This window comes from Aythya marila, assembly GCF_965140915.1.
Source record: "Aythya marila genome assembly, chromosome: 7".
Classification (NCBI taxonomy): Eukaryota; Metazoa; Chordata; class Aves; order Anseriformes; family Anatidae; genus Aythya; species Aythya marila.
In genome coordinates this window covers 26,376,829-26,398,373 of record NC_139048.1, presented here as the reverse complement: position 1 = coordinate 26,398,373, position 21,545 = coordinate 26,376,829, and the positions used below count along the sequence as shown (strand labels likewise).

General features: G+C 42.4%; 1 protein-coding gene across 5 annotated transcripts in view; it reads right to left on the bottom strand.

The window, feature by feature from the left end:
* The window catches only part of TSPAN14 (tetraspanin 14), a 42,706-nt gene that overhangs the window by 14,097 nt on the left and 7,064 nt on the right, over positions 1 to 21,545 (bottom strand). For all 5 annotated transcript variants that reach the window (XR_014317934.1, XM_082765071.1, XM_082765070.1 and 2 more), the window contains exons 2-3: positions 14,121 to 14,218; positions 6,488 to 6,538 (exon numbers count right to left, since the gene is read on the bottom strand). Coding sequence is in view for 4 of the 5 variants with exons in the window: in XM_082765071.1 (XP_082621197.1) it covers positions 6,488 to 6,538; positions 14,121 to 14,201 (132 nt within the window). In the remaining variant the exon portion in view is untranslated. The remainder of the gene's footprint in view (positions 1 to 6,487; positions 6,539 to 14,120; positions 14,219 to 21,545) is intronic.

Here is a 21,545-nt window from a genome sequence, read left to right as displayed (position 1 = left end):
TTCTATTATTCACCCTCAGAACATTGGTTCACAAGTCCTCATATTCACATTTGATGTTTACAACAGTCTCTTTTCAAAAGAGTGGGGAGGGCGTAGGGATGCTAACAAAAGATGTTAAGTAAAAAATCCCAAAGGAAGGAAGTCAACAAGAAAATTAATTCAAGGATTTTTAGTTCAAGGATTTTCCAAAAACAATTTTTTTCAAAAATTCAAAGACACTATCTTATCTCACTCATGTCTCCAAGGACGTTTCTGCCTGTGCCATCTGACTTTCCCTTCTCTCCCCACCAACAATCAGGATTTCAAGATATCACTGATATCACAGGCCAAAGAACTGAACTTGTGGAATTATTTACTTTCAAGGAAAAAGTAAATTCTTTCAATAAGCAGTAATTCAGCCTCCCCTTCTTCCCCGACCACAAGGCTGTTATTCCTACCTTGATTTACTTGAAATAAAACATCGGAAGTAGAGCTGAATTGCCTTTTTTCCAAAGAAATTCCAGGGCTGAGTTTTGTATATTAAACAATGACACATCAGGTTTCATTGGAAGTGACATCTGGTACTAGTGCAACAAGCAAGAGGTTGCAAAAACTGGTATTTATAAATCCCTTTGCAGCACAGGCCACCCTTCCCAATAACATCTAGATTTCTTACAGGTTCTTTCCTCATGCAGTGCAGATTCTAAATGTGTGCAACTCAAAAGGGACAGGAAAATGAGGCATATAGAAATAAAGCCCACTTACTGAGGTCAGTGTCAAGAAAATCAAGAAATAAAAGTCTTTAAATCTTCTTCTCAGTCATTTTTAACAGTGACTTAGGAGTTCAATTGTACGTGCTTTATTTTCCATTTCTTTTCATGTTTATAAGCACTATACCTCCACCTCAATTGAAATACATCAGTAACAGAGGGCAAATACTAATTGCCTTGAAAAAACTTACAGTTACAGTCTTGAGGTACATTAGTACAGAAGTTACGAAAACATCCAACAAGGACAGTTGATTTTTCTTACACTTACATTAGTTGGACTTACATAGTTGGCTGAATATGAGCCAGCAGTGTGCTCAGGTGGCCAAGAAGGCCAATGGCATCCTGGCTTGCATAAGCAGCAGTGTGGCCAGCAGGGCTGGGGAAGTGATCATCCCCCTGTACTCGGCTCTGGTGAGGCCGCACCTCGAGTACTGCGTTCAAGTTTTGGGCCCCTCGCTACAAGAAGGACATCGAGGTGCTTGAGCGGGTGCAGAGAAGGGCGACAAAGCTGGTGAGGGGCCTGGAGAACAAGTCCTACGAGGAGCGGCTGAGGGAGCTGGGCTTGTTCAGCCTGAAGAAGAGGAGGCTCAGGGGTGACCTTATCGCTCTTTGCAAGTACATTAAAGGAGGCTGTAGCGAGGTGGGGGTTGGTCTGTTCTCCCATGTGCCTGGTGACAGGACAAGGGGGAACAGGCTAAAGTTGCACCAGGGGTGTTTTAGGTTGGATATTAGGAAGAACTTCTTTACTGAGAGGGTTGTGAGGCATTGGAATGGGCTGCTAAGCCTGCAGCGAGGGCCCAGCCGCTCAGGGCAGGGCTTGTGGCTGTCACCACCAGCTCTGGCCGCAGTCCCTGCTGCCGCCCAGCTCCCTCACCCCCTCTCCTACCCAACCCCAGGGGTCTGCGGCTCCTGCCCCAGCTTCCTTGGCCACCAGCCAGCTCCCACCCAGCCCCACTGACCCCCTTCTCTCTGAACTCTTTCAGACCATGGTTTCAGCAATCTTATTCGCTTTGACGTTCCTGGGCTTAATTCAGAGCCCACAGAATGTCAGCGACAAACTGGATGAGGCTACAAATACATGCATGCAGCAACGTGCAGAGTAGCTGCAGGCTCGCATGATGCAGCTGTTGCTGGAAATCAAGCAGAGGGACCAGGAGCACGGCTGGGCGTGTGTGGGAACCCTGCTCCTGTCTGTGCTGCAGCACTGGCAGTTCTGGGTCCTGACGGGAGAGCTCGTCCAGTTCTTTGTGTTCCGCTGCATGCTCATGAAATTGTGCCGTGAGCTACGCAGCAGAACCAAGAAAGGCATCTCCGGAAAGAAGGACTATGACAACTCTGAGGAAGACCCCAATGACATTCTGGATGCCCACAGATTTGTCAACGAGTACCTGCAGTGGCCAGTGAGGGACCTGGAAGGAACGGGCAAGGTTGTGGAGGAATTGGTGGACAACCTTCTCGCCGCCTGCCAGGGCCTCCCCAGGAACAAGTTCATGCCATGGCTGCAGCCACCCATTGGGGTGGGCAGCGTCTCTGGTCCCACTGAGCGTGACACCATCTACCGCCTGCTCGTGCCCCTGAACCCACCACCTGGGCGCGCCTTCCACCTGGAGCTGGGCACCGAAGGGGAGAGGCTGGCCAGGAACTCCTGCCTCCATGTGGAGCTGCAGTGCATGTGCACATGGGAGCGGATACTGGGCAACAAGTTGTGCTTCCTCCACTGTCCTGAGCACGAGCTGAAGAATCAGGACCCGAACCTCCTGGACACCCTCTGCTGCGGCTCCTACTTGGATGTGTGGAAAACAGCACATGCGTGGTTTCAGGAGCTGGTGGCAGAAGCCTGGGAGGCCTTGCCTCAGTCAGCCCAGATGCAGCTAACGATGCTGCCCACCACCCACTTCTGAGAGTTCATGCTGACCAATGCCTCCAGCAAAACCCTCTCAATCAAGCTGATGCTTGGGGCAAAGCAGGATAACTCAGACACCTACCTGACCTTCAAGTAGTCAGAGGCTGGCATTCGCAGCAGCACGAGGTGGCCCCAGAGCCACGCTGTGCCAGAGATGCTCTTCTTCAGGAAACACCTTGGCATACTTGGCACACCTTCCACCTCAGACATCTGCAGCTCTGTGTCTGTATCCTGGTAGGCACCAACTTTGCCACCCATGCCTCAACGACAGCTGTCACCCACCTCCTGACCTGACCACCATCCTCGTGGCAAGCACGCGCAGGAGGGATTTCACCAGCAATGATTTCGGTGGCTGCGAAGCTGAATGAGTGACACCCTGCTTGCCACATGCCCCAGAGCTGAGCATGCTGCCCATGGAGAAGATGCTGCTCAGTCGGGAATTGCTCCTCCATGTCCTCTCCGCAGTAAAACCACCCCTGGGGGAGGCACACCCCATGCAGCTGAAGACACCACTGCAGGGAAGCTTGAAGCAGAGACTCCTCTTTCCACCTGGACAGTGACCATCTGGGCTCCTGGGGAGCATCCACTCACTCCAGGAGCTCTGGTCTCTGCAAAAATTGTTTGTTTGAACAAACGCTTTATCTGTCAGTGTCTGTTTCACACCAGGTCAGGAAATGCGAGCATGAGGTGCTGACAGCTGGGCTGCCAAAGCCCCGGGGAGTATTTAGAGGAGGAGCTGATTCCGTGGGCTTCAACTGCGCTCCTTCTGGAGCTACAGCTCTGCTGCCTGCCCTGGCTCCTCCAGCAGGGCAAGGAGAATAGCTCAGCACCCTCCTCAGCGCCATGTGTTGCCGGTGTGCTGTATGGAGTCTGAAGGGGGGGACTTGTGCAATGTGAGGCAAACCATGCCCTGGGAGCCCAACGGCTCCCATCACAGTCCAAACACTTCTTAAACTCCTGTCCCAGTGTGTGACCATCCTCTTGGTGAAGAACCTCTTCCTGATGTGGTTTAGTGGAGGACGTGTTAGTGTTAGATCTGAGGTTGGACTCAATGATCTTGAGGTCTCTTCCAACCTAGACAATTCTGTGATTCTGTGACATTGATTGTCACCATAACACACTGTCACTGACTTACAGCACAAGCTACGAGCATACCTTTAAACAGTTTACATGTGTACAGATGCACAGAGATCAGCTAAAAAGACTAAAGAATAAGTAACCTATAACAATAGAGTAAGTTGTGGTAGGCTCCCCTGTAGCAGGCAGGTCTTTTCCAAAAGCAGACATGGTATTTCAGTTGCAGTCCCCAGAGTAACAAGTGCTGTTGGAAGTCTCCTCCCTCAGCCACTGGCTGCACCAGTGCTAATACAGCCCAGCACACATGTGGTCTCCTTTGATACGAAGGCAGGCTGCTGACTGATACTCAACTTGATGAGCAGCCCAAGGTTTCTTCCTCACAGAACTGCCTTCCAGGCAGTGAGCCCCCACCCAGCCTGTACTAATGCATGAGATAAATCCCATGTCTGGGGTGGAGTAAAAAAAAAAAAAAATTAAAAGTGCAAAAATAAGCTTTCACAAAGTTCCCCTCAACTCATTTTTCCAGGCCCACAAAGTCCCTCTAAGCAACAGCTTTGTTTTCCAGCAGACTGCTCCCTCTCCCTTTGTTATCAGTCATGAATTTGCTGGAATGAAGTTAAACTGACCCATCTCCAGTTTCCCAGATATTGCTTTGTGTCCTTCTTGAAATGGTTTTATTGAAAAAAACTTTTTCAGACATTTTGGCTGTGTAATTTTGATTTTATTACTTGTTTATTGCAGTGACACTCATTTCCTCTTAATGATTTTTGTAATACTTCTTGGACACTGTATGAACATTGATCCAGTTTTTATTGTATAGACTTAATTTTGTGCAGCAACTTTTACATGACTGTTTGGAATAGCAAAGCACATGTAAAGATCATAAGAATAGGTCAATTAGATCAAAAAATTTACTGTATTAGACTCATCAGCACACAGGTAATGCAAATCAGGGTGGGTAACTTATTTTTATTAAGTTACTTTCAAGACTTGACACAAAACACCATGCTTTTGATATATTATCAGCTCAGAGACATACACAGGACTAATGTCCAGAAAAAAAAATCTGAGTTGTAGTCATACTGGAAAAGATGACAAAAGAATGAACAAAGCAGTTAAAGGGACCCAACGTACTTCATGCTGCACTAGGAGACAGGATGTTTAAAGTTCTCCCACCACCTTTAGTTTATCTTTGGGTTTACCCAAAGGCTGCAGCACAGCTTCTGGAATGTTTTTCTTTTACTTCCTATCTATTGTTCACTGAGACTTATCTGCAAACACACAGATCCACACAGGCACATACAAAGACTATGGCTTTGTGGCACTAATATGAAAGCGTCCACACAGAACAACTGGCATGAAAAATAACCTACTGATTGCATGAGCCATTCAGAAGTTTAAAGCCACAGGAAAAGCTTCCAGGCACTTATTTACAAAACTGAACAGACAACAAAAACATTTCAGGCAAAATTTAAGAAAAATCAGAGTCAACAATTTTACTGAAAGTAAAAGCATTACTAATGTTAACATACCATAGAGGCCATGTGGCAAATGGAGCTAGTCATTTCCAACCCCAGATATCATATGCGTTTCTCCACAGAACAGTTTGTACAGAAGCAATTTTAGGAAAATGAGAATACAAACTGAAGACAAGTTTGACACCTTCCGTAAAACACCTTCCATAAGGACTGGAAACAAAATCCCTTTATAAGGGAATAGAAGGTAAATGTATTTGTGCATGGAGTTAGCCTGCTTACTATCTATCAGTGATATAGTTGTGAGGATCATGCATACACACTGGGAGCGATGAGGAGAATAAATGCCTCGGCATTAAAATTATCATAAAACTTGAACTTCCAAAAAGCAGAGAGATCCCAGAACCTCACTGTATGCGGGCAGTTTCTCTATACAAGTGCTCTATGGAAATGTTACACTACATTGGTAATGAGAGTGTATCTACTCAGCAGCACAACTCAGTGAGGGCAGCTGCCCTCTTCTGTTAATTAAAACACAGATTAAGTCTTCCAGTCATTGTCACATTTTTCCCTACTGCCTGCAGTCACAAAGCCATGCTTTCACATTTGTAACAATGTGGTGATCCATTCACTTCCACACCTACACTGCCTCTTCTCTTGTGAGATGAGAGTTCAGCAGGTACATGCCTGCAGACTTCCTCTGACTGAGGAAGTTGTTAAGCTGAAAGAAACCTTACTAAAATAAGCATTACTTGGCTGGATCATGTTTCCCAATTTTGTTCCTCTGCATGGTCATACAATCACTTCTGCAACTCCACAGGGTATAAAGATAACAGATGGACTTAAGATGGAAATACTTCAGAACTATGGTCCTAGAGATGCATTCTAATTTTTATATACATGAAACTTTTATGTTCCTTTCAAACACTATTCATTCCTAATAAAAGGAGGTGAGGAGATAAGCTTATTTTAGAAAACATGTCCATAGAGAGAACCAGTCCATAAACACTATTCACAAAGATTATTCATAAAGTCTAAAATCTTTAGTTCTCTTAAACCCTACTCTTAAAGCCTACAAAGAGGCCTAAACATTGAAGGACACAGCTTAATACCCAATCGTGGGCAAAAATGAAACTCCAAATAACTTCAGTTTAGATCATCTGAACATGGTCCTGAGCTCTGATGCTATATTTAATCCTCACTGCTTCATGAGGAGAGAAATTGGTTTACTGGGGCAGGAGAGAGCAGCCACTAAACAATGCAACAGACATTTCTACCCTTACCTTTTCACTCCATGCCCAAAGTCCAACTGCGAGGAACGCCACACCAGCTAGCTAAAGCAAAAAAAAAAAAAAAAAAAAAAAAGGAACATTAGATCTAATCAGTGAGAAAACACATTCTCAAACACTTAGCCAGTAGCACTATTGCTCAAGTAGAATAAACATTGTCTGCAATCCCGGATAATAGTAACAGGACATTCTTCCACAAGTGACTCCTAGAAAGAAAATCTAGAATGCTTTTATTCTATAAAAATCCTGCATTTACCAACTACTTTTTGACAGTATTTTACTTTGATTACTCATGATTATTTGAGAGGGATACATTAGATTCCAAAATATTTAACACACTTCAAGGTCATTCTGTATTTAGTCACGTTATAGTACCACTCCTAGACAGCAGGCATGCTTAACTTTTCATAACTTTGGTGTCAAGACTCAGATTAGACTCTTCCCTAATTACATACAATTTCTCATCTTTTTGCGTTGTTTGAGCCCTTTTTACCATTGCTTCAGTTTAATTCAATTCACTTACTCGCAATAAGCAACAGATCTAATGCATAATATACAAACTCCACACCAATTTACATGCTTGCATAATAAATACTTCTGAATTATATTCATCCAAACTAAATTAGATCCTTGTCCTAATTTGTATTCCATTTCTCCATTCTCAGGCAGTTCGTTTTTAGTATCCAATTTCAGTAATCAAGCTAAAATGACCTCTACACACTGAGGGCCATCATCACCCTCCACCCAATCAATTACTTAAAATGGCATTCTGGCTTGAAACACCCATGTACCGAGTCCACTGTAACCATATGAACAACTGAGGTTGCTCCTACACACCAGCCAAGCCTACAGGAGCATGACAAGTAAATCCCTTTAAAACACCCTGAAAAGGGAATCCTTTCTGCTAGGAAAGGCAGTGCCTCCCATGAACTGAATGTGCATTATAAGCAATTTCCTGTAGCACAAGCAAGAAATGGGACCCTTCCCCTCACACGACAAAATGTGGGTGGGTTTGAAGTGCTGCTGGGTTCACTGTCCGCTGCCTCTAAACTGCATTCAGGGTAAATGAAGCTTCTCTGAGTGTACTCCATCAGGAAGTGGGGAAAAAGAAAGCCAGAAGGGCTACAAGTGTCATCATCCATGCCATTCTGTAAAAATTACTCAAATGATGTGAGACAGCTCTGTCTGTGCACGCAGCAAGCCATACGGTGGCGCTTAAGCATGCAGATCAACAAACCAAACCCACAACTGATACACAGGAAGAGTTACAACTAGGCAAAGCAGTGCTAAGTGAGTTAAATTTCCAGATGTTGCTTAGTAAGTGTCCTCTTCAGACTTGCTGTCTTTCATTATAATTACCCTCCTACATAAACTGGAATGGATTCTTATCAAGTACATTTTCACTAGCATGCTTCATTCTCATCTCAACAAACACTGCTCTCATTTCTTTTTATAGAGCATTCAGTTTCACAAAACACTATTTTTGCAGAATTACTGCTGTGAGCACCCATGCAAACTAGCTGCAAGTAAAACTCAGTTTATCAGCAGAAATATAGGCTTGGTCTCACAGAATTAACACTGATAAATCTAAAACTCAGTCCAACTAAGATGTGATTCAGAACTCTCATGGGAAGCAGCCAAAGTACAAAGAGTTCCTTCAGCAAACTTAGCAAAGAGCAGTCAAGTATAACATTTTGCCAGAGGAACAAAGACACCAGCTTCTATATTTATAGGTGAGATTACTTACTTGCAGATAGGTTGTCTTTGTAAAACAGTGGTTATTTACCCAAGTGAGATTTCTTTGCTTTAAGTGCCACGTGCAAGGTACTTAAAGTATCTCACTGAAAACTGATCTAAAGACCATGGCAATAAAAAAAAGCACCATCGGGTATACTCAGAATGGAACTCTACAGAAAATTAGCTCGAGGAAGATATCCTCTCTGCTATTCTTGCACAAGGAGGCATTCAAGTGACTGCTGTGGGGCAGACAAGGGAACAGATCCAGCTTGAACTGAAAGAAGAGTTTTAACCTTCATCAGCTCACTGAACTGGCCACAGGAGTGGGAGATCAGGCAGCTGAGAAGCAGCAATGCTAACTGAAAGTGCTCCTGGGAGAGAGTGAGCAAGCCAGCTAGTTCAAAAGAGAAGCATGTAAAAGTTTGCCTTTCACTAGGATCTGAATAACTTTTAAGCAAGAAAAATGACTGGACTACCCAACTCACTTCTGTGTCATTGAGTCACTTATGAGATATGATGCATAAAAGGTTGGATGGAAACATACACAAAGCAGCTCAACTGTACCCCTTTGAACAGGAAACTAAACTAGCAGCCAGTGCTTGATCATTTCCTGCTTTAGAACTGAAAAAATCCAGAGCATGAACACACCACACTGAGCTTTAAGCTCTACTCACAAGAGGTAGGATACTGATGCCAGATCCCAAGCACCAGACAGACAACCACTTAGCTTAAACACTATCTGTTCCCAAGCACCCTTTGAATTCCTTCAACTATGCTATGAGGATCACCTACAAACAGAGAACTTAGCACCTGGTTTGTTTCTCCTATTGAGGTTGTAGCTGAACACAGCTCCTGCAGTAGGACCCTTGCACACAAACCATGTCAGCCTGTTTCAAGGTCCAGTTAGAAGTTATTGGAATGTATTCCCATTGAATTCAGTTTCAGCACGCATAAAATGTTACTCTTAAGAAAAACACTCTCTCCAGCCCCTGGCAAATAGTGTTTGTCATCATAGCTCCACCCACACCAGACTAATCTGCAGCCTACAGCCCTTCCTTCCTTCCTATCCTTGTCTCTTTCCAGACTTTTCCTCTTGGGGTCAGGAAACAACCTGATGGTGGATTCTTTCCTCTTCCTGGCACAACCCTGCTGTTTTAGGTATTCATGAAATACAACATAAGCTGCAAAAGCCAAGAAACCCTGTTAGTAGCTTAGTTGTTCTATTACTTTCCAAAAATAAACTCTGGAAAATAATTTCAAGCTTAAGAGATTATTTTTTGCCCATCATCTTCACGTTCAGCACAAGGCCCCTACAAGTCACCTATAGTACAAGTGAAAACTTTTAATTCTCCCCTACCCAAAACCCTTACGAACCAGAAACAAAGCTACAGAGAATTAGAAGATAAAATCAAGATGACAGCAACTGAAACCTATTTCACTCTCTCCCCTCAATTCATTAGAGGGGCAATCAGTTTACACGCAGCCTAAAAGGCTTCAGAAGACAAAACCACATATAATCCTTCACTCAAATAGCCACGTCCTGGCCAACGTATAATTCTTGGGCTGCCCCAAAAAGCCTTCAACTGCAGACAGAAAAGCAACTAAGGCACTTCCTTTTACTCCAGAGGCCTTCTAAAGCAAAAGCCAAAGGCTCAGAGCAGTGCTGCACAAGGCAGGGCCCCACCCGCCCCGCTGACTCCTCTGGGCTCCCACAGCACAACTCAGGCTCCCTTTGCAGAATGACTCAGTGCGGCAAGGTGCCAGAGCCAGGCCCTTCCTCTCTCACAGCACTGCAGTCTTTTAATTTCAATATACCAAATGAAGCTACTGAGCAGGAAGAAGGGGGGCGCCGAAAGCAGCTTTGAAGCTCAGCAGGAGGTCTGGCCTTGCTGCATGCCATAGGGTGGTTTCACCAAAACTTCTGAGCATCCACTGCAGGGCTGCAATCCTGCCTCAACACTACTCAAAGGAGTGTATTTGGAGAAGTTTGATCTTATTAGCATGATTAAAAACCAAGAAAACAAAGGAACTGCACATTAAACTCATGTCCAAGACCAAGCCTCCCAGTGACTTCCACTCCCTTTCTTAGAAGGAAAAGCAAAGCACAAAGCACAGAGAAATGATTCTGGAAGCCAGTCAGACAACTCAAGATCATCGGAACTAAGGCTCTACTCTCAAGTTGCGCACATGGAAAAAAAAAAAAAACACACTTTCAAATACAGATTTCTAAAGGATGACAAAGCAGTGAGCTTGCCATTATTAAAATATTGTAACAGAACCATATCTGCCCCTTTAAGTTCAGTATTTTTCCACTCATCATATGAAATGAATTTGAAACATGACAAACTGAAGAAAACCAGTCACCCATGGAGAAGTCTACATATCCTGTAAACTAAGACACCACATATTTTGAAGTTCACCAAGTTCACTTTTATTCTGAGATACAGCAGGGAAGGCAACAACAGAAGTACTGCATCTTTAGTAAGCACAACAGAAAGACAAACACAGTTTATCTATATTTACATGTAGATTAGCTAGCATCATATCCCTGAAAACAACTCAAATGGGCAAAAAGGCTGTCCACATAGCCAAGGTGTCATCTCTCATGCCCATTAGTGGCCACCCTCATTCTGAGGAAAAAACTCACATGGAAATGACAGGACTTAAAAATAACGTAGCCAAACAAGAGCTGACTTTGGGATCAATTTCCAAATCCAACTCCAGTTTGTAGAAACAAACCATCTGTCAGAGGAAAGGCTGGACCACCTCTTTCAGCCCCAGCCTGAGGCACTGGATTTAGCAGGGCTCCTGGGCCCAGCTGTGCACCTGATCCAGTGCAGCTGTGCTGCATCCACAGCATGCAACTTTAACAGCCCACCTGCTGGAGCATTCACATTTCTCATTCCAGCAGGCAGATTTGAGCAGTTTACCCATGAGTGCCCATGCACCTGTCTTGCAAATCAAAAAATCTTGATCAGAAATAGCACTGCCTCCTTAAATGCTGATTTTAACATAGTTACATTTCCCTTCTGAATTTTTTTTAGCCCACTCTTCTTTTAAGGCACATAGAAGCTTATTTACTTTGTTCTTCTACACAGCACTGATTTGTCCAATTAAATGCATTGCTAGACTCTCCATCTCAGCCAGCTTGATGTCATAGACTCTTGAACTACTGCATTGGCTAAGATTCATGCACTTGCTTATAAGAGTGCCTACCCTCCCACTCAATGTTTTTACATAGCCTGTTCTACAACTATAGCTGCCACACTTGCCAAAAGAGTTGTAGTTACACATAATTTACCAGGTCAGCCTGATGATAACTTTTCAGCAGAAGCTTTAGACCATTCACTGAGCAAACTACCAAAACTACTAACACCTGCAGAAGAACAATTCTTCCAGCAAAAACAAAAATCATCGGAAACCCATGAACTGTACTTCAAGTTCTCAACATTTTTGCATCTCTTAAAAAGATTCTCTATGGAAAGCAAAAATCCTTAGACTTTCATCATTAATTTCATGAGAATACAATCAATATTCAAAAACTTGAGAACTCCTCAGGAAATGAAAAAATGAATTCTTGCAAAAAAAAAAAAAAAGCAGAGACAAATGACTGATAGCATTCCCAATAAAGACAAAATAATTTTAGCTCTTTAAAGACTGTTTACCCAAGCAGTACTTCATTATTTATTTGCTAGAAAGGAATAGGTCTAGCACAATCTTAATACATTTGGGGACAACAAAAAAAATAATCTGTCCATTTCACACATCTCTCACTATCTGTGTAAGAGCATCCCTTCAGTAACACAGTGATTTCTCTGAAAACCAGAACTTCAAAGAACACAGCCTAAGAAATACTATTTCTCTTACAGCATTCTGCTACAGGTACATGGGAGTTGTACTATATAAGACGAAAAGTAAGTACAGAGCTGGTGGCATGAGGACTTAAGTTATGACACAGGAAGCTATGATAAAAGTACTCAAATGATAGGGGAAAAAATATCGCTTATGTTCAAACATTTGCTCTACGGCAATACTGTGGACAAGCAACAACTCACACCTCTTCCGCCCTGTTGGCCACACAAGCCCCTAGGGCTTAATGCTCCAGTATCATGTTAAAACAGTGCACTAGTAAGCTAGTTGTGACAGTAGCAGAGTTCTGTGGTTTCCAACAGCATCCAGACATTTCAGTCTCAGAATTAACCTAGCCCTCTAACATTTTTATTAGGATGACTAAAGACAGCAGAAAATTCATGATTAAGAAGCTCACAAGATTCCTGGCTTTCCTCTTTGAGCAGTGATCCCCTACACTAAGGATCTTGCTTTGAACAGAAGACTGAGTCAGATGATCTCCAGAAGATCCATTCAAACTAGACTTTTCTATGATTCTAAATTAACTCAGAGTTTTGCCCATCACATACTCATCTTTCAAAAAGGCTCATTGTTTATATACTACCAAAGCAGCCAAAATGCACAGAAATGCTAATCCAGTTTACCAGAACTTTGTGGGTTAATCAAGCAAACCACCGAGTCATTATTGACAAGTATGAACAAGATTCTGTTGTCTGTAGCTTACATTCAGACTTTTCCCTCTAAAGTTAATACAGATAAATTTAGTAGTAACTATCTAAATCCATAACTTTAGGGTCTAGGAAGATGGGGTGGTTTGATGAACAGTGACAAAAAAAATCAGATTTATATAGTCTACTCTAGCACAAGTACTGATCTCAGATGAGTCAGGATGAAACGAAACAATTTTTACTCAACTTAAACAAGATGTTTCAACCACATACCATTCTTTGATTCCTACTATCTGACCCTACTTGCTTTGAAAAAAAATAGAAGTATTTAGAGAAGACTATGCAGACTATACAAGCATTTCAGCTCTGAATGAAAACATTAACCCAAGCTGCTAGCATTGGGCAAAGTCCCTGTACCTGCACTTCATCATGACTACCTATGCCTTACCATGACTTAAGCTTCCATTACTTCAGGTGTGAGCTCCTAATACCTGACCTACACATTCTGAAAAGAATTAAAAGGTTCAATTGATCAGTACCTTTGGCCTCACAACCCCTCAAGGAATACTATTTGTAATGCAAGGCTATATACTGACCTTTGAAGAGCTGCCTTTCCTAAGGTAGGTGCTTTGGTCATCTTGACCATCATACTCATCTAAATCCACACATCTGATTTTGCATTCTTTGAATTAACAGTAAACAAACATTAGAGGCAAGCTAGTCCCTAATCAAGTATTTAAAGATGGCATCAGACAGCTTTGCTATCCTGGAAGCATAACCTTCAAGATCCTGATTACATTCTAAAGCCCCAGAAATGTGTTAACAGCCGGCAACTCCTTCCTTCTCTTCTGCAAACTGTACTTATAGCTGCAACACTCCAACACAAAGATCAAAGAAGATCTGAAGAGATATATTTGAAGACACTTATATTAAAAAGGGAAGCAACCTAACATGCCACGTAAGTGCACTTAAGGACAGATTTAACCTTCGCCCAAACACACAACCAGTATTTAGTGGCCTCCATCATCCAAAGGACAGAGGCCCTGTCAGCAACAACTGAGACTACTTTCTTTTGACAAATCCTTAAAGCAGATCTTTCCCTTCTGCATAAAAAAAGACTATTATCTCTCCTTCACTCATTTATCTTCCATCTAATGGTAGGAGAGGAGGAAGACTGAGAAATTAGTATCCATATAATTTTCAGTAATAATGACTTTTGGACATGGGATAGGCTTCTGCAACTTCAGAACACCAGGGACATACACTATAGATCAGCTACCTGGTTTCAGTTAAAGATTTAGACACATTTTGAATGGAAGCACAGATGAAATTGAGGTACCCCCAAACTATTTGTTTCTACATTTTGTACTCACCCAGAAGATAATGTTGTAGCTGAAGAGCAGGTATTTGTACCAACAGCTAACCTCTGCATTAGAATATCGGTAATAGTGCATCTTCTATAACACAGCGCCTACATAGAAGAAAAAAAAAAATGAAAGAATCAGTCAAAGATTTTAAGAACAAGAAATTTTTTCCAGATCTTTCACTCTGTTAACATAGGACTATTGTAACCTATACCACATGTCACTCAGAAGTACGTTTGAAGTCAGCTCACAAACTTCCGCGTACCCCAAACTCCTTCTAAGTATTTATTGCTTAATAACTTTATCTTCTTTAAGTGCACTAACATGGTAACAGGGAGGGACACCCAAAAAGGAAACTGGCTATATAACTACCCTAAGATCCACATCAGCTTTCTCACTCCCTCAAAGCCGTTGTATTTACACAGACAGCTGCCTGGACTTTCGCAAAAAGTCTAAACACACCCTGTGGATTTTACATCCAACACCCCAGAGCTAGTAATCTGTTCCAAGTGGTTACCTGGAAAACTTAAATGTCTTTGGTGCTAAATACAACAGGGAGTTTTACTCCTTTCCATATTTTAATGTTTCTTTATCAAAACAATACACCACAAGAGGTTTTATTCTTAAGAAAAGCCACACCATCAGACAGCTGATCTGCTCTGCAGAGTTCTGTTTTCATGTTTCATTATATGTGAGAGAGAGATAAGGTTCAATTGCAATTGTTGCTCAAACAAAATTGTTCAGAGAACTAAATAAAGCTTTTCATGTTGTAGCTAACCCACTTCTGCAGAAATGCCATGTATAGAAAAACAGAGGACAAGCTCTTAAGATGAAAGCTGGAAAGACAAAGCACTCACCCACCCAGCCAAGTTTCAGAGAACTGACCACACAACAAACGCTGCCTACAACCGACCCCATGCAGCAGCTCCAGATTTCAACCCTCCATGCACTTGAGACAAATGTTTTCCTCCCGTAAGACATTTAGGAAATGCCTGCAACAGAAGCAAGCAGAGAGAATTTTCCAAACACCTCATCGCTAAGAAACAGACTTCAAGGACTATGCTGACCTGGGCATCTACAGACAGCATGCAAAAACTAAGCCTAGCCTGCAAAGTCTGAAAAAGTGCCATGGAATGGTTAGCTGCAGATCATCACTGCAGCCATAGTTATAGGAAGGCAAATACATCTCTTTTAGAAAGCAATCTGTAACTGGGTGTTAAAAAAAAAAAAAAAAAAAAAAGACCACACACACCCCCCCCAAAAGAGCAGGGAGAGGAACAAATACCCGTACGTTCTTTATTGTAAGTACACTACTGATCATTTTCCAGGACAACCATGAATTACTACTATCAGTGTCATCTCGGAAAAACTTGTTTTTGAAGTCTGATGACAGGCATTTCAAATCTTGCCTTAAGCCTTTCCCCGAAGCTAAAGCCACACATACACAGATAGGACACATGACAGACATCTTCCACCCAGGAAACTACGCACAAGGATCCCAGGTAGGCTTTGATTTTCCTTCCAGAGTTCTCCCTGTCCCTGGCTTGGCTTCCACCTGCAACCAAACCAAGTCCCTGCATGGTCCAGACACGTTCACCTCCTTTTTATCACCATCCAGAAAGTTTCTCGGCAGCCTAACCATGAGATAGTTATCAGAAATGCAGAAACAGTGCAGAAAATCTAAAGAGAACATTTCAGTAAACACTCCATACTTTTACAAAGTTACGGGAAAAAAATAACTGGAAAGTCAGGTGACCTCATACAGCAAGTAAGACTGAAAGATTTGCAGACAATTTCTGCTTTTTCCAACCCAAGACAACTGCATGTAGATAAATTTTCAGATCCTACTGAAAACTGGCAGGTGTTATACTAGTTACACTGATCCACTTGATTGGAAATTGATTAATTTATATATAATAAAGCCAGACATCACCTAAATAAGCTTTAAGATGATACCTATGCAGTTTGTTTTAGACACATCCACAGGCAATTCTAGACAGCATCTTGAAAGACCCTTCAGCAACAAAATACTCTGCTCTCTCTTTCATAGAAAACTCCAAGTTTGAAACACTTTGGTTAAGGCACAAAACTTCTCTTGCTTGAAACGAATGTCACATGAATGCAGAAATATGCATGCTACCAGAAGTGCATTGCACTGGGCAGAGGAGCACTTGTCCAGCACTCAGAATGACTGCCTGGCAACCTCACCAGAGAGAAGCAAGAGCTCAATTATCCTGAGGTGCAGGCTCTTTAACAGCAACATCCTCAAAAGCTTATCAGTTTGTTATTGTTAAGAAACACAAGCACAAATGTAGATGAATAGAATTTCAGTATCACCATGTTTTTATATCATTATGTACTTGATGCAGCCTTTTAAATTGGAGCACTAGTGAAGAAAGCTTGCTTAAAAGCTACTATGAAAAGTTGAGAAACCTCCATATGAGATGGAATAAAACTGAGTTTAAATAAGAACTGAAACTTTTTGCCGTGAATAGCTCTAATAAAGAGACTGTATGTGCACAATAAACTACTAAGCTGGTTACAGAGAAACAGCAGAAAGATTAAAGGATGTATTGCACATTCTCACAGAAACAATATCTGCAAAATTTCTCATGCTAGGGTATGAATATTCACCATTAGAACCTTAGCTCATTATTTCAATAGTACAAAAGTTGAATCCCATTCAGTTTTAATCAAACACTGACAAGTTTTGCCATCCAAAAACTCATCCTATTACTAGTTTGTATGGTCACAGCTCATTTATAACAAGAGCCCAATAACTACAGACACACCAGCTAACACACACAACCTTTGTACTTCAATAATGGAAGTGCTACTTTATGGCAGTACGGGCAATAACTGGAAATTACTTCTCTAAATGTAACCCAGTCACATGCATAAGCTTAGTTTTGCAACACACATTCTTAAGATATAGACAGTTCCATTTCCTCACGCCCTACTTCAACTTCAGTTGCTGACATTTTCATCCCATCCAGCTTCATAGACAGCATTTATGCATCTTACAATTACAAGACATTACAAAGAAAGCCTGCTGGACACAACTTTCCTAGCATGCTTTTCTAAGCGTGCTACAGAGAGAACACTAGAGAAGGAGCAACCAGTTGATTTTCCCAGCTTTGAATCCCTTAGACTAAGTACATAGCTACATCTCTAGCTCTAAATGGCAACTCATATTTTAACAATCTAGGTTCATACACTTGAACTAGTCAGCAAGTGTGATAGATCTGGGGAAAAGAGGGAGAAGATAAGATGCTAGGACAAAGCAGCAGAACCTCACTAATCTGAGCCATGTTCAAGCCTCCGTTTGCCCCAGCACACATCACACAGCATACAACACACAGCGAAGTGTCTCACATCACTACATTCCTTAAAAACGGGGTTCAGTTACACAGACTAAGAGCCTGAAGGTGCAATCTGAAGCAGAAAAGCAAGCATAGCAATTCAGGAACCAAAATACAAGCGCAGTCTGGTCTTACTTTGTTAGGTTGCCCTCTTCAACACAGATTTGCATCCAATTATTCAAGTTCCAGCTGCAGAGAAACTCAGCACCAGGAGCGTCAGAAGTGTCCTTACTGATAAGCACTGTTGCCTGCTTAAGTCATCACTGACCAACAACTTGTAACACATCTCTCTGCATTTCCCCATACAACTGGGGAGACGCCCCAGCCATACCCATCATAGGACTGTCACAGGATGAAAAAGGAAAGTGATTTTTTATTTGCTCTTTATTTTTCTTCATGCTCTGAAATGGCAGGGGTCCGGTACAACCAGCATGGGTTCTTTGTTGCAAGAAGCTGTCCTACAACAGCACATGGTTCCTGAGACAGATGTTTCCTCCTGAAATACCTATATTGAGAGCAGATTTGACTTACTGCATTTGCTTATCCACATCGGGAGCCTTTGGTTCTTCTTGACAGACCACCAAATGCTATACGGAGAAGTATGGTCCCTACTGGTGTGGGACTGACATTCTGACATGTGACATCTGAAGTGTAGGTATGTTTGACTGTTTTTTTCCCCAACCCTACATATAAAGAGGCCAAACAACCCACTCAAAGCCACACAGCCACCTTTCCCATGTTTATACTAAAAACAGTCATGAGTCCTAGCGTAGGAAGGATCTGTTATCAGACAAAAATCTGCTACCTCTGTACTTCATGTACTTTGCATCACAGGCTGCATAACTATGGTTAGTGATGCTACAAAACATTGGGAAGCTTCAGGCAGCCTGTAGGCAGCACTGACTAGTCACTTTCTCTACTGCATTTCTGACAAAGTCACAGTGTCTCAGCTGGCAGTTATCACACACTCATAGCAACAGGAATTTCTAAAAATTAAATATAGAGCACAGCTGCTTTGGTAGAATTTATAACTTTGTTTTCAGCTTTAACAAAGAAAAGAAGTTGTCGTTCATCAAGTGAATGCTGCCATTTGAAAAGCATTTCTACACCCACTCTTCCACTCTTACTTTCCAAATACTGTAGCAGTGATACAGTCTATAGACTTTAACCCTTACAAAACAAAGCTGTGATGTATTAACCAATCTCCTGTGGATATGCAAGGAAATCCTCAAAGATAAGATACCAATGTAGAACAGGCAAAAACTGGAACACTAATATGCATCTCTAAGCCTAGGTCCACAAACTCTTCCGAACCTCAGGAGGCATTATAGCTTTACCAAGCAGACCTAAGCCACGCTCATGTTCCAGTTAAAGCCAGTGCTGCCACCGCACCAATTCCTCCTTCCCTGTCCCATAGTGCAATCCACAGCCACTCCTCATCCTACTCAACAGAAGGGGACCAGCAAGTCAACCCCGCAATTTTGTCAAACATGCTGAGAAAGCAGACTTGAGCCTCCCAACCCACCTCGCTAGTCACACGGATGCCAGCAGTGCAGACAGTCAGGTGGCAGCACAAGGACAATGCTGGGAGGCCAGAAGCAGCACCAGCTCCTGAGTGTGCCCAAGGTAATTCGGTACCACTGCAGTGCTCTCTACACGAGTATCACAGACAACACAACACGAGGCTAACACATGGAAATGGATGAAGCTGGGGGACACTGTACAGAAGTGAGGCATGAGGAAAAAAAATAATTTTGCTGGTTGTTCCCTCCCCAGCCATCATCGACCAATACAAAGTATCGGGTCCACATGAACCTGGTGAAGGAAATGGACACAAGCACAGCACAGCAGAGGAGTGGAAAGAATTTTTTACCATACAGCAAGAGATGCACATTGGCCTATTGCTTCTTTAGGTGTGCCTGCTTAACTCCACTATGCCATCAACACCAACTCCCTAACAAAAACATTACTTCATTCATTCAGGTCACTGTTATTAAAAATAAGCATCATTCTCTTGGAGGTGCTCACTTAATAGTTTTCTGTGGTTGGGTTGTTTGTTTGTTGGCGTGCATGCTTGTGAGTGAAGTGGAAAGATGGACATGTCCGTGAGCAGGAGCAGCTCAGGCTTTCTTTGGGCCTTTCTGAAAAGGGCACAACCAGGAAACACCTACAGACTGCTCTTTCCACATCCCCAGAGAAACTGACCACAGCGAGTCACCATGATCAGTACAGCAGCAGGTGCTGGGTGTCAAGTCTTCATGTGTAAGGACTGAGCTTGGGGAACAAAAAGAAAAAAAGTGATTGAATTTACAGCTCTTACACAGGCTAACCCATCTCTGGAATGGGAGATAGCAGCACTTTGATGATTCAAGAACTCTGCAAGGCTGTGTCATCTTTATTTAGTAATTTTGTTTCCAAGGAACTCTTACAAGGGCCTCTAAAGAAATACACATTTCTCTTAAGGAGCAAGGGTATATAAGGGTATATTTATTTCCGCTGCAACCCAAAAGAGCAGAGAAACATCTGCTCATTCTTAGAAGAAACCTGAAGATTATTCAACAAAAGGTGTGGGTTTTTTTTTTTGTTTTGTTTTTTTTGTTTGTTTGTTTTTTGTTTTTTTTTTTTAATTTTTTAACCTGAAAGACTCATTATGCAAGGCAGACATGGCTAATAGGTTATCCCTCTCTATCCCTCCTTTCCTAATAGAGAAATAATGACCAAAACAAATCTTTGAAGTTAATGGAAAATACAACCAAAGCCAGACAGATTTCTCAAAACATCATCTTTTGGGGCTCTTACTTCTGTAGTATGCTGGAGAGTCAAAGTCCTCACACTGTTTGAAGAGTATTTCTGGCCCAACTTGTTCCAACATATACTCCACAACAATCCTCAGAACTGACCCAATCCCCTCTAAGATGGGAAGAGCTTCAGCTTTCAGTGACCAGGCTTTACTCACTGCAGCATAAACTGCAACTTAAGAAAACTTGTAAGGAACAGCTATCAGTGCTCCCAAACCCAAAACAAAGCAGCAGCAATTCAGAAGAGCCCCACAGAAGCTCTGCAGACCACTGACATTATGCACCTGCTTATGGCGAAACCCGATGCTTTCATGCAGACAAGCTGAATCAGAAATACCATGTGAAAGTACTCTGAACTCAGACTAACATTCGGAATACAGACACCTTGAATTCTGAAAATATACGCAAGCATTAAGGAATATAATCTGATAACCTCTTCCGAACTGCCCATTTGACTAAAAAGCCACCAAATCTTTGGCATAAAAGCACCACAACTGCAATTCAGGGAACCATTCAAGCTATTACTCACAGGATATTAGATCTACTTATTTTCTTAACCTAACAAAAATACAGGAAAGGAAGACTTGAAGAGAGCACACAATCAGCAGTCACTCCTGCAGCAATCAAAGACCACGAAGGGAGGACAAGAGCACTTGTAACAATCACTTCCCACAACTCTTCACACAGAAGCTACCAAGAGATACAGTCAGCTGGTCCTGCTCACACACTAGTGAAGTCTTTTTTCCTACTTAGCTACAAAAGCTACCAGTATTTCTAAAAAAACAAACCACACACACACACACAAAAGCAGGTCCAGAAATTTCAGTTTTTCATCACCAAAAACGAAGCCCTAGTCAGAATGAGAACTAACACTACCACAGAACACAAGCAGTGACTGTGAAGATTCAATCTGCAAATATTTTCTACTGACACTGAGGAGACAGAGGCACAACTTGACTCAGCCATGTACTGAATTTCACCAGGTTTATGGTATTTCTGCTCTGCTGACTTCAGGTTCGCTGCAGTATTAAGTGAACAGATACAAACTGTCTGCTCCAACATTCAGCAGCCCTTGACAAGGAACACCAACTACAGCGGCACCTCTGACCCCGCTGAGGAGCGATCTGCTCAGAGGAGCTGAATGCACACAAAGCATCTATTCTGTATGCTGACTTAAAGCAAGAGACAGCAGGGGAAGCAGAAAGAGAAAGAAACATCACAAGTAAAATGAGTCCAAAAGTCACTGGTTTTCTGAACACAGGCAGGAGAAAGTG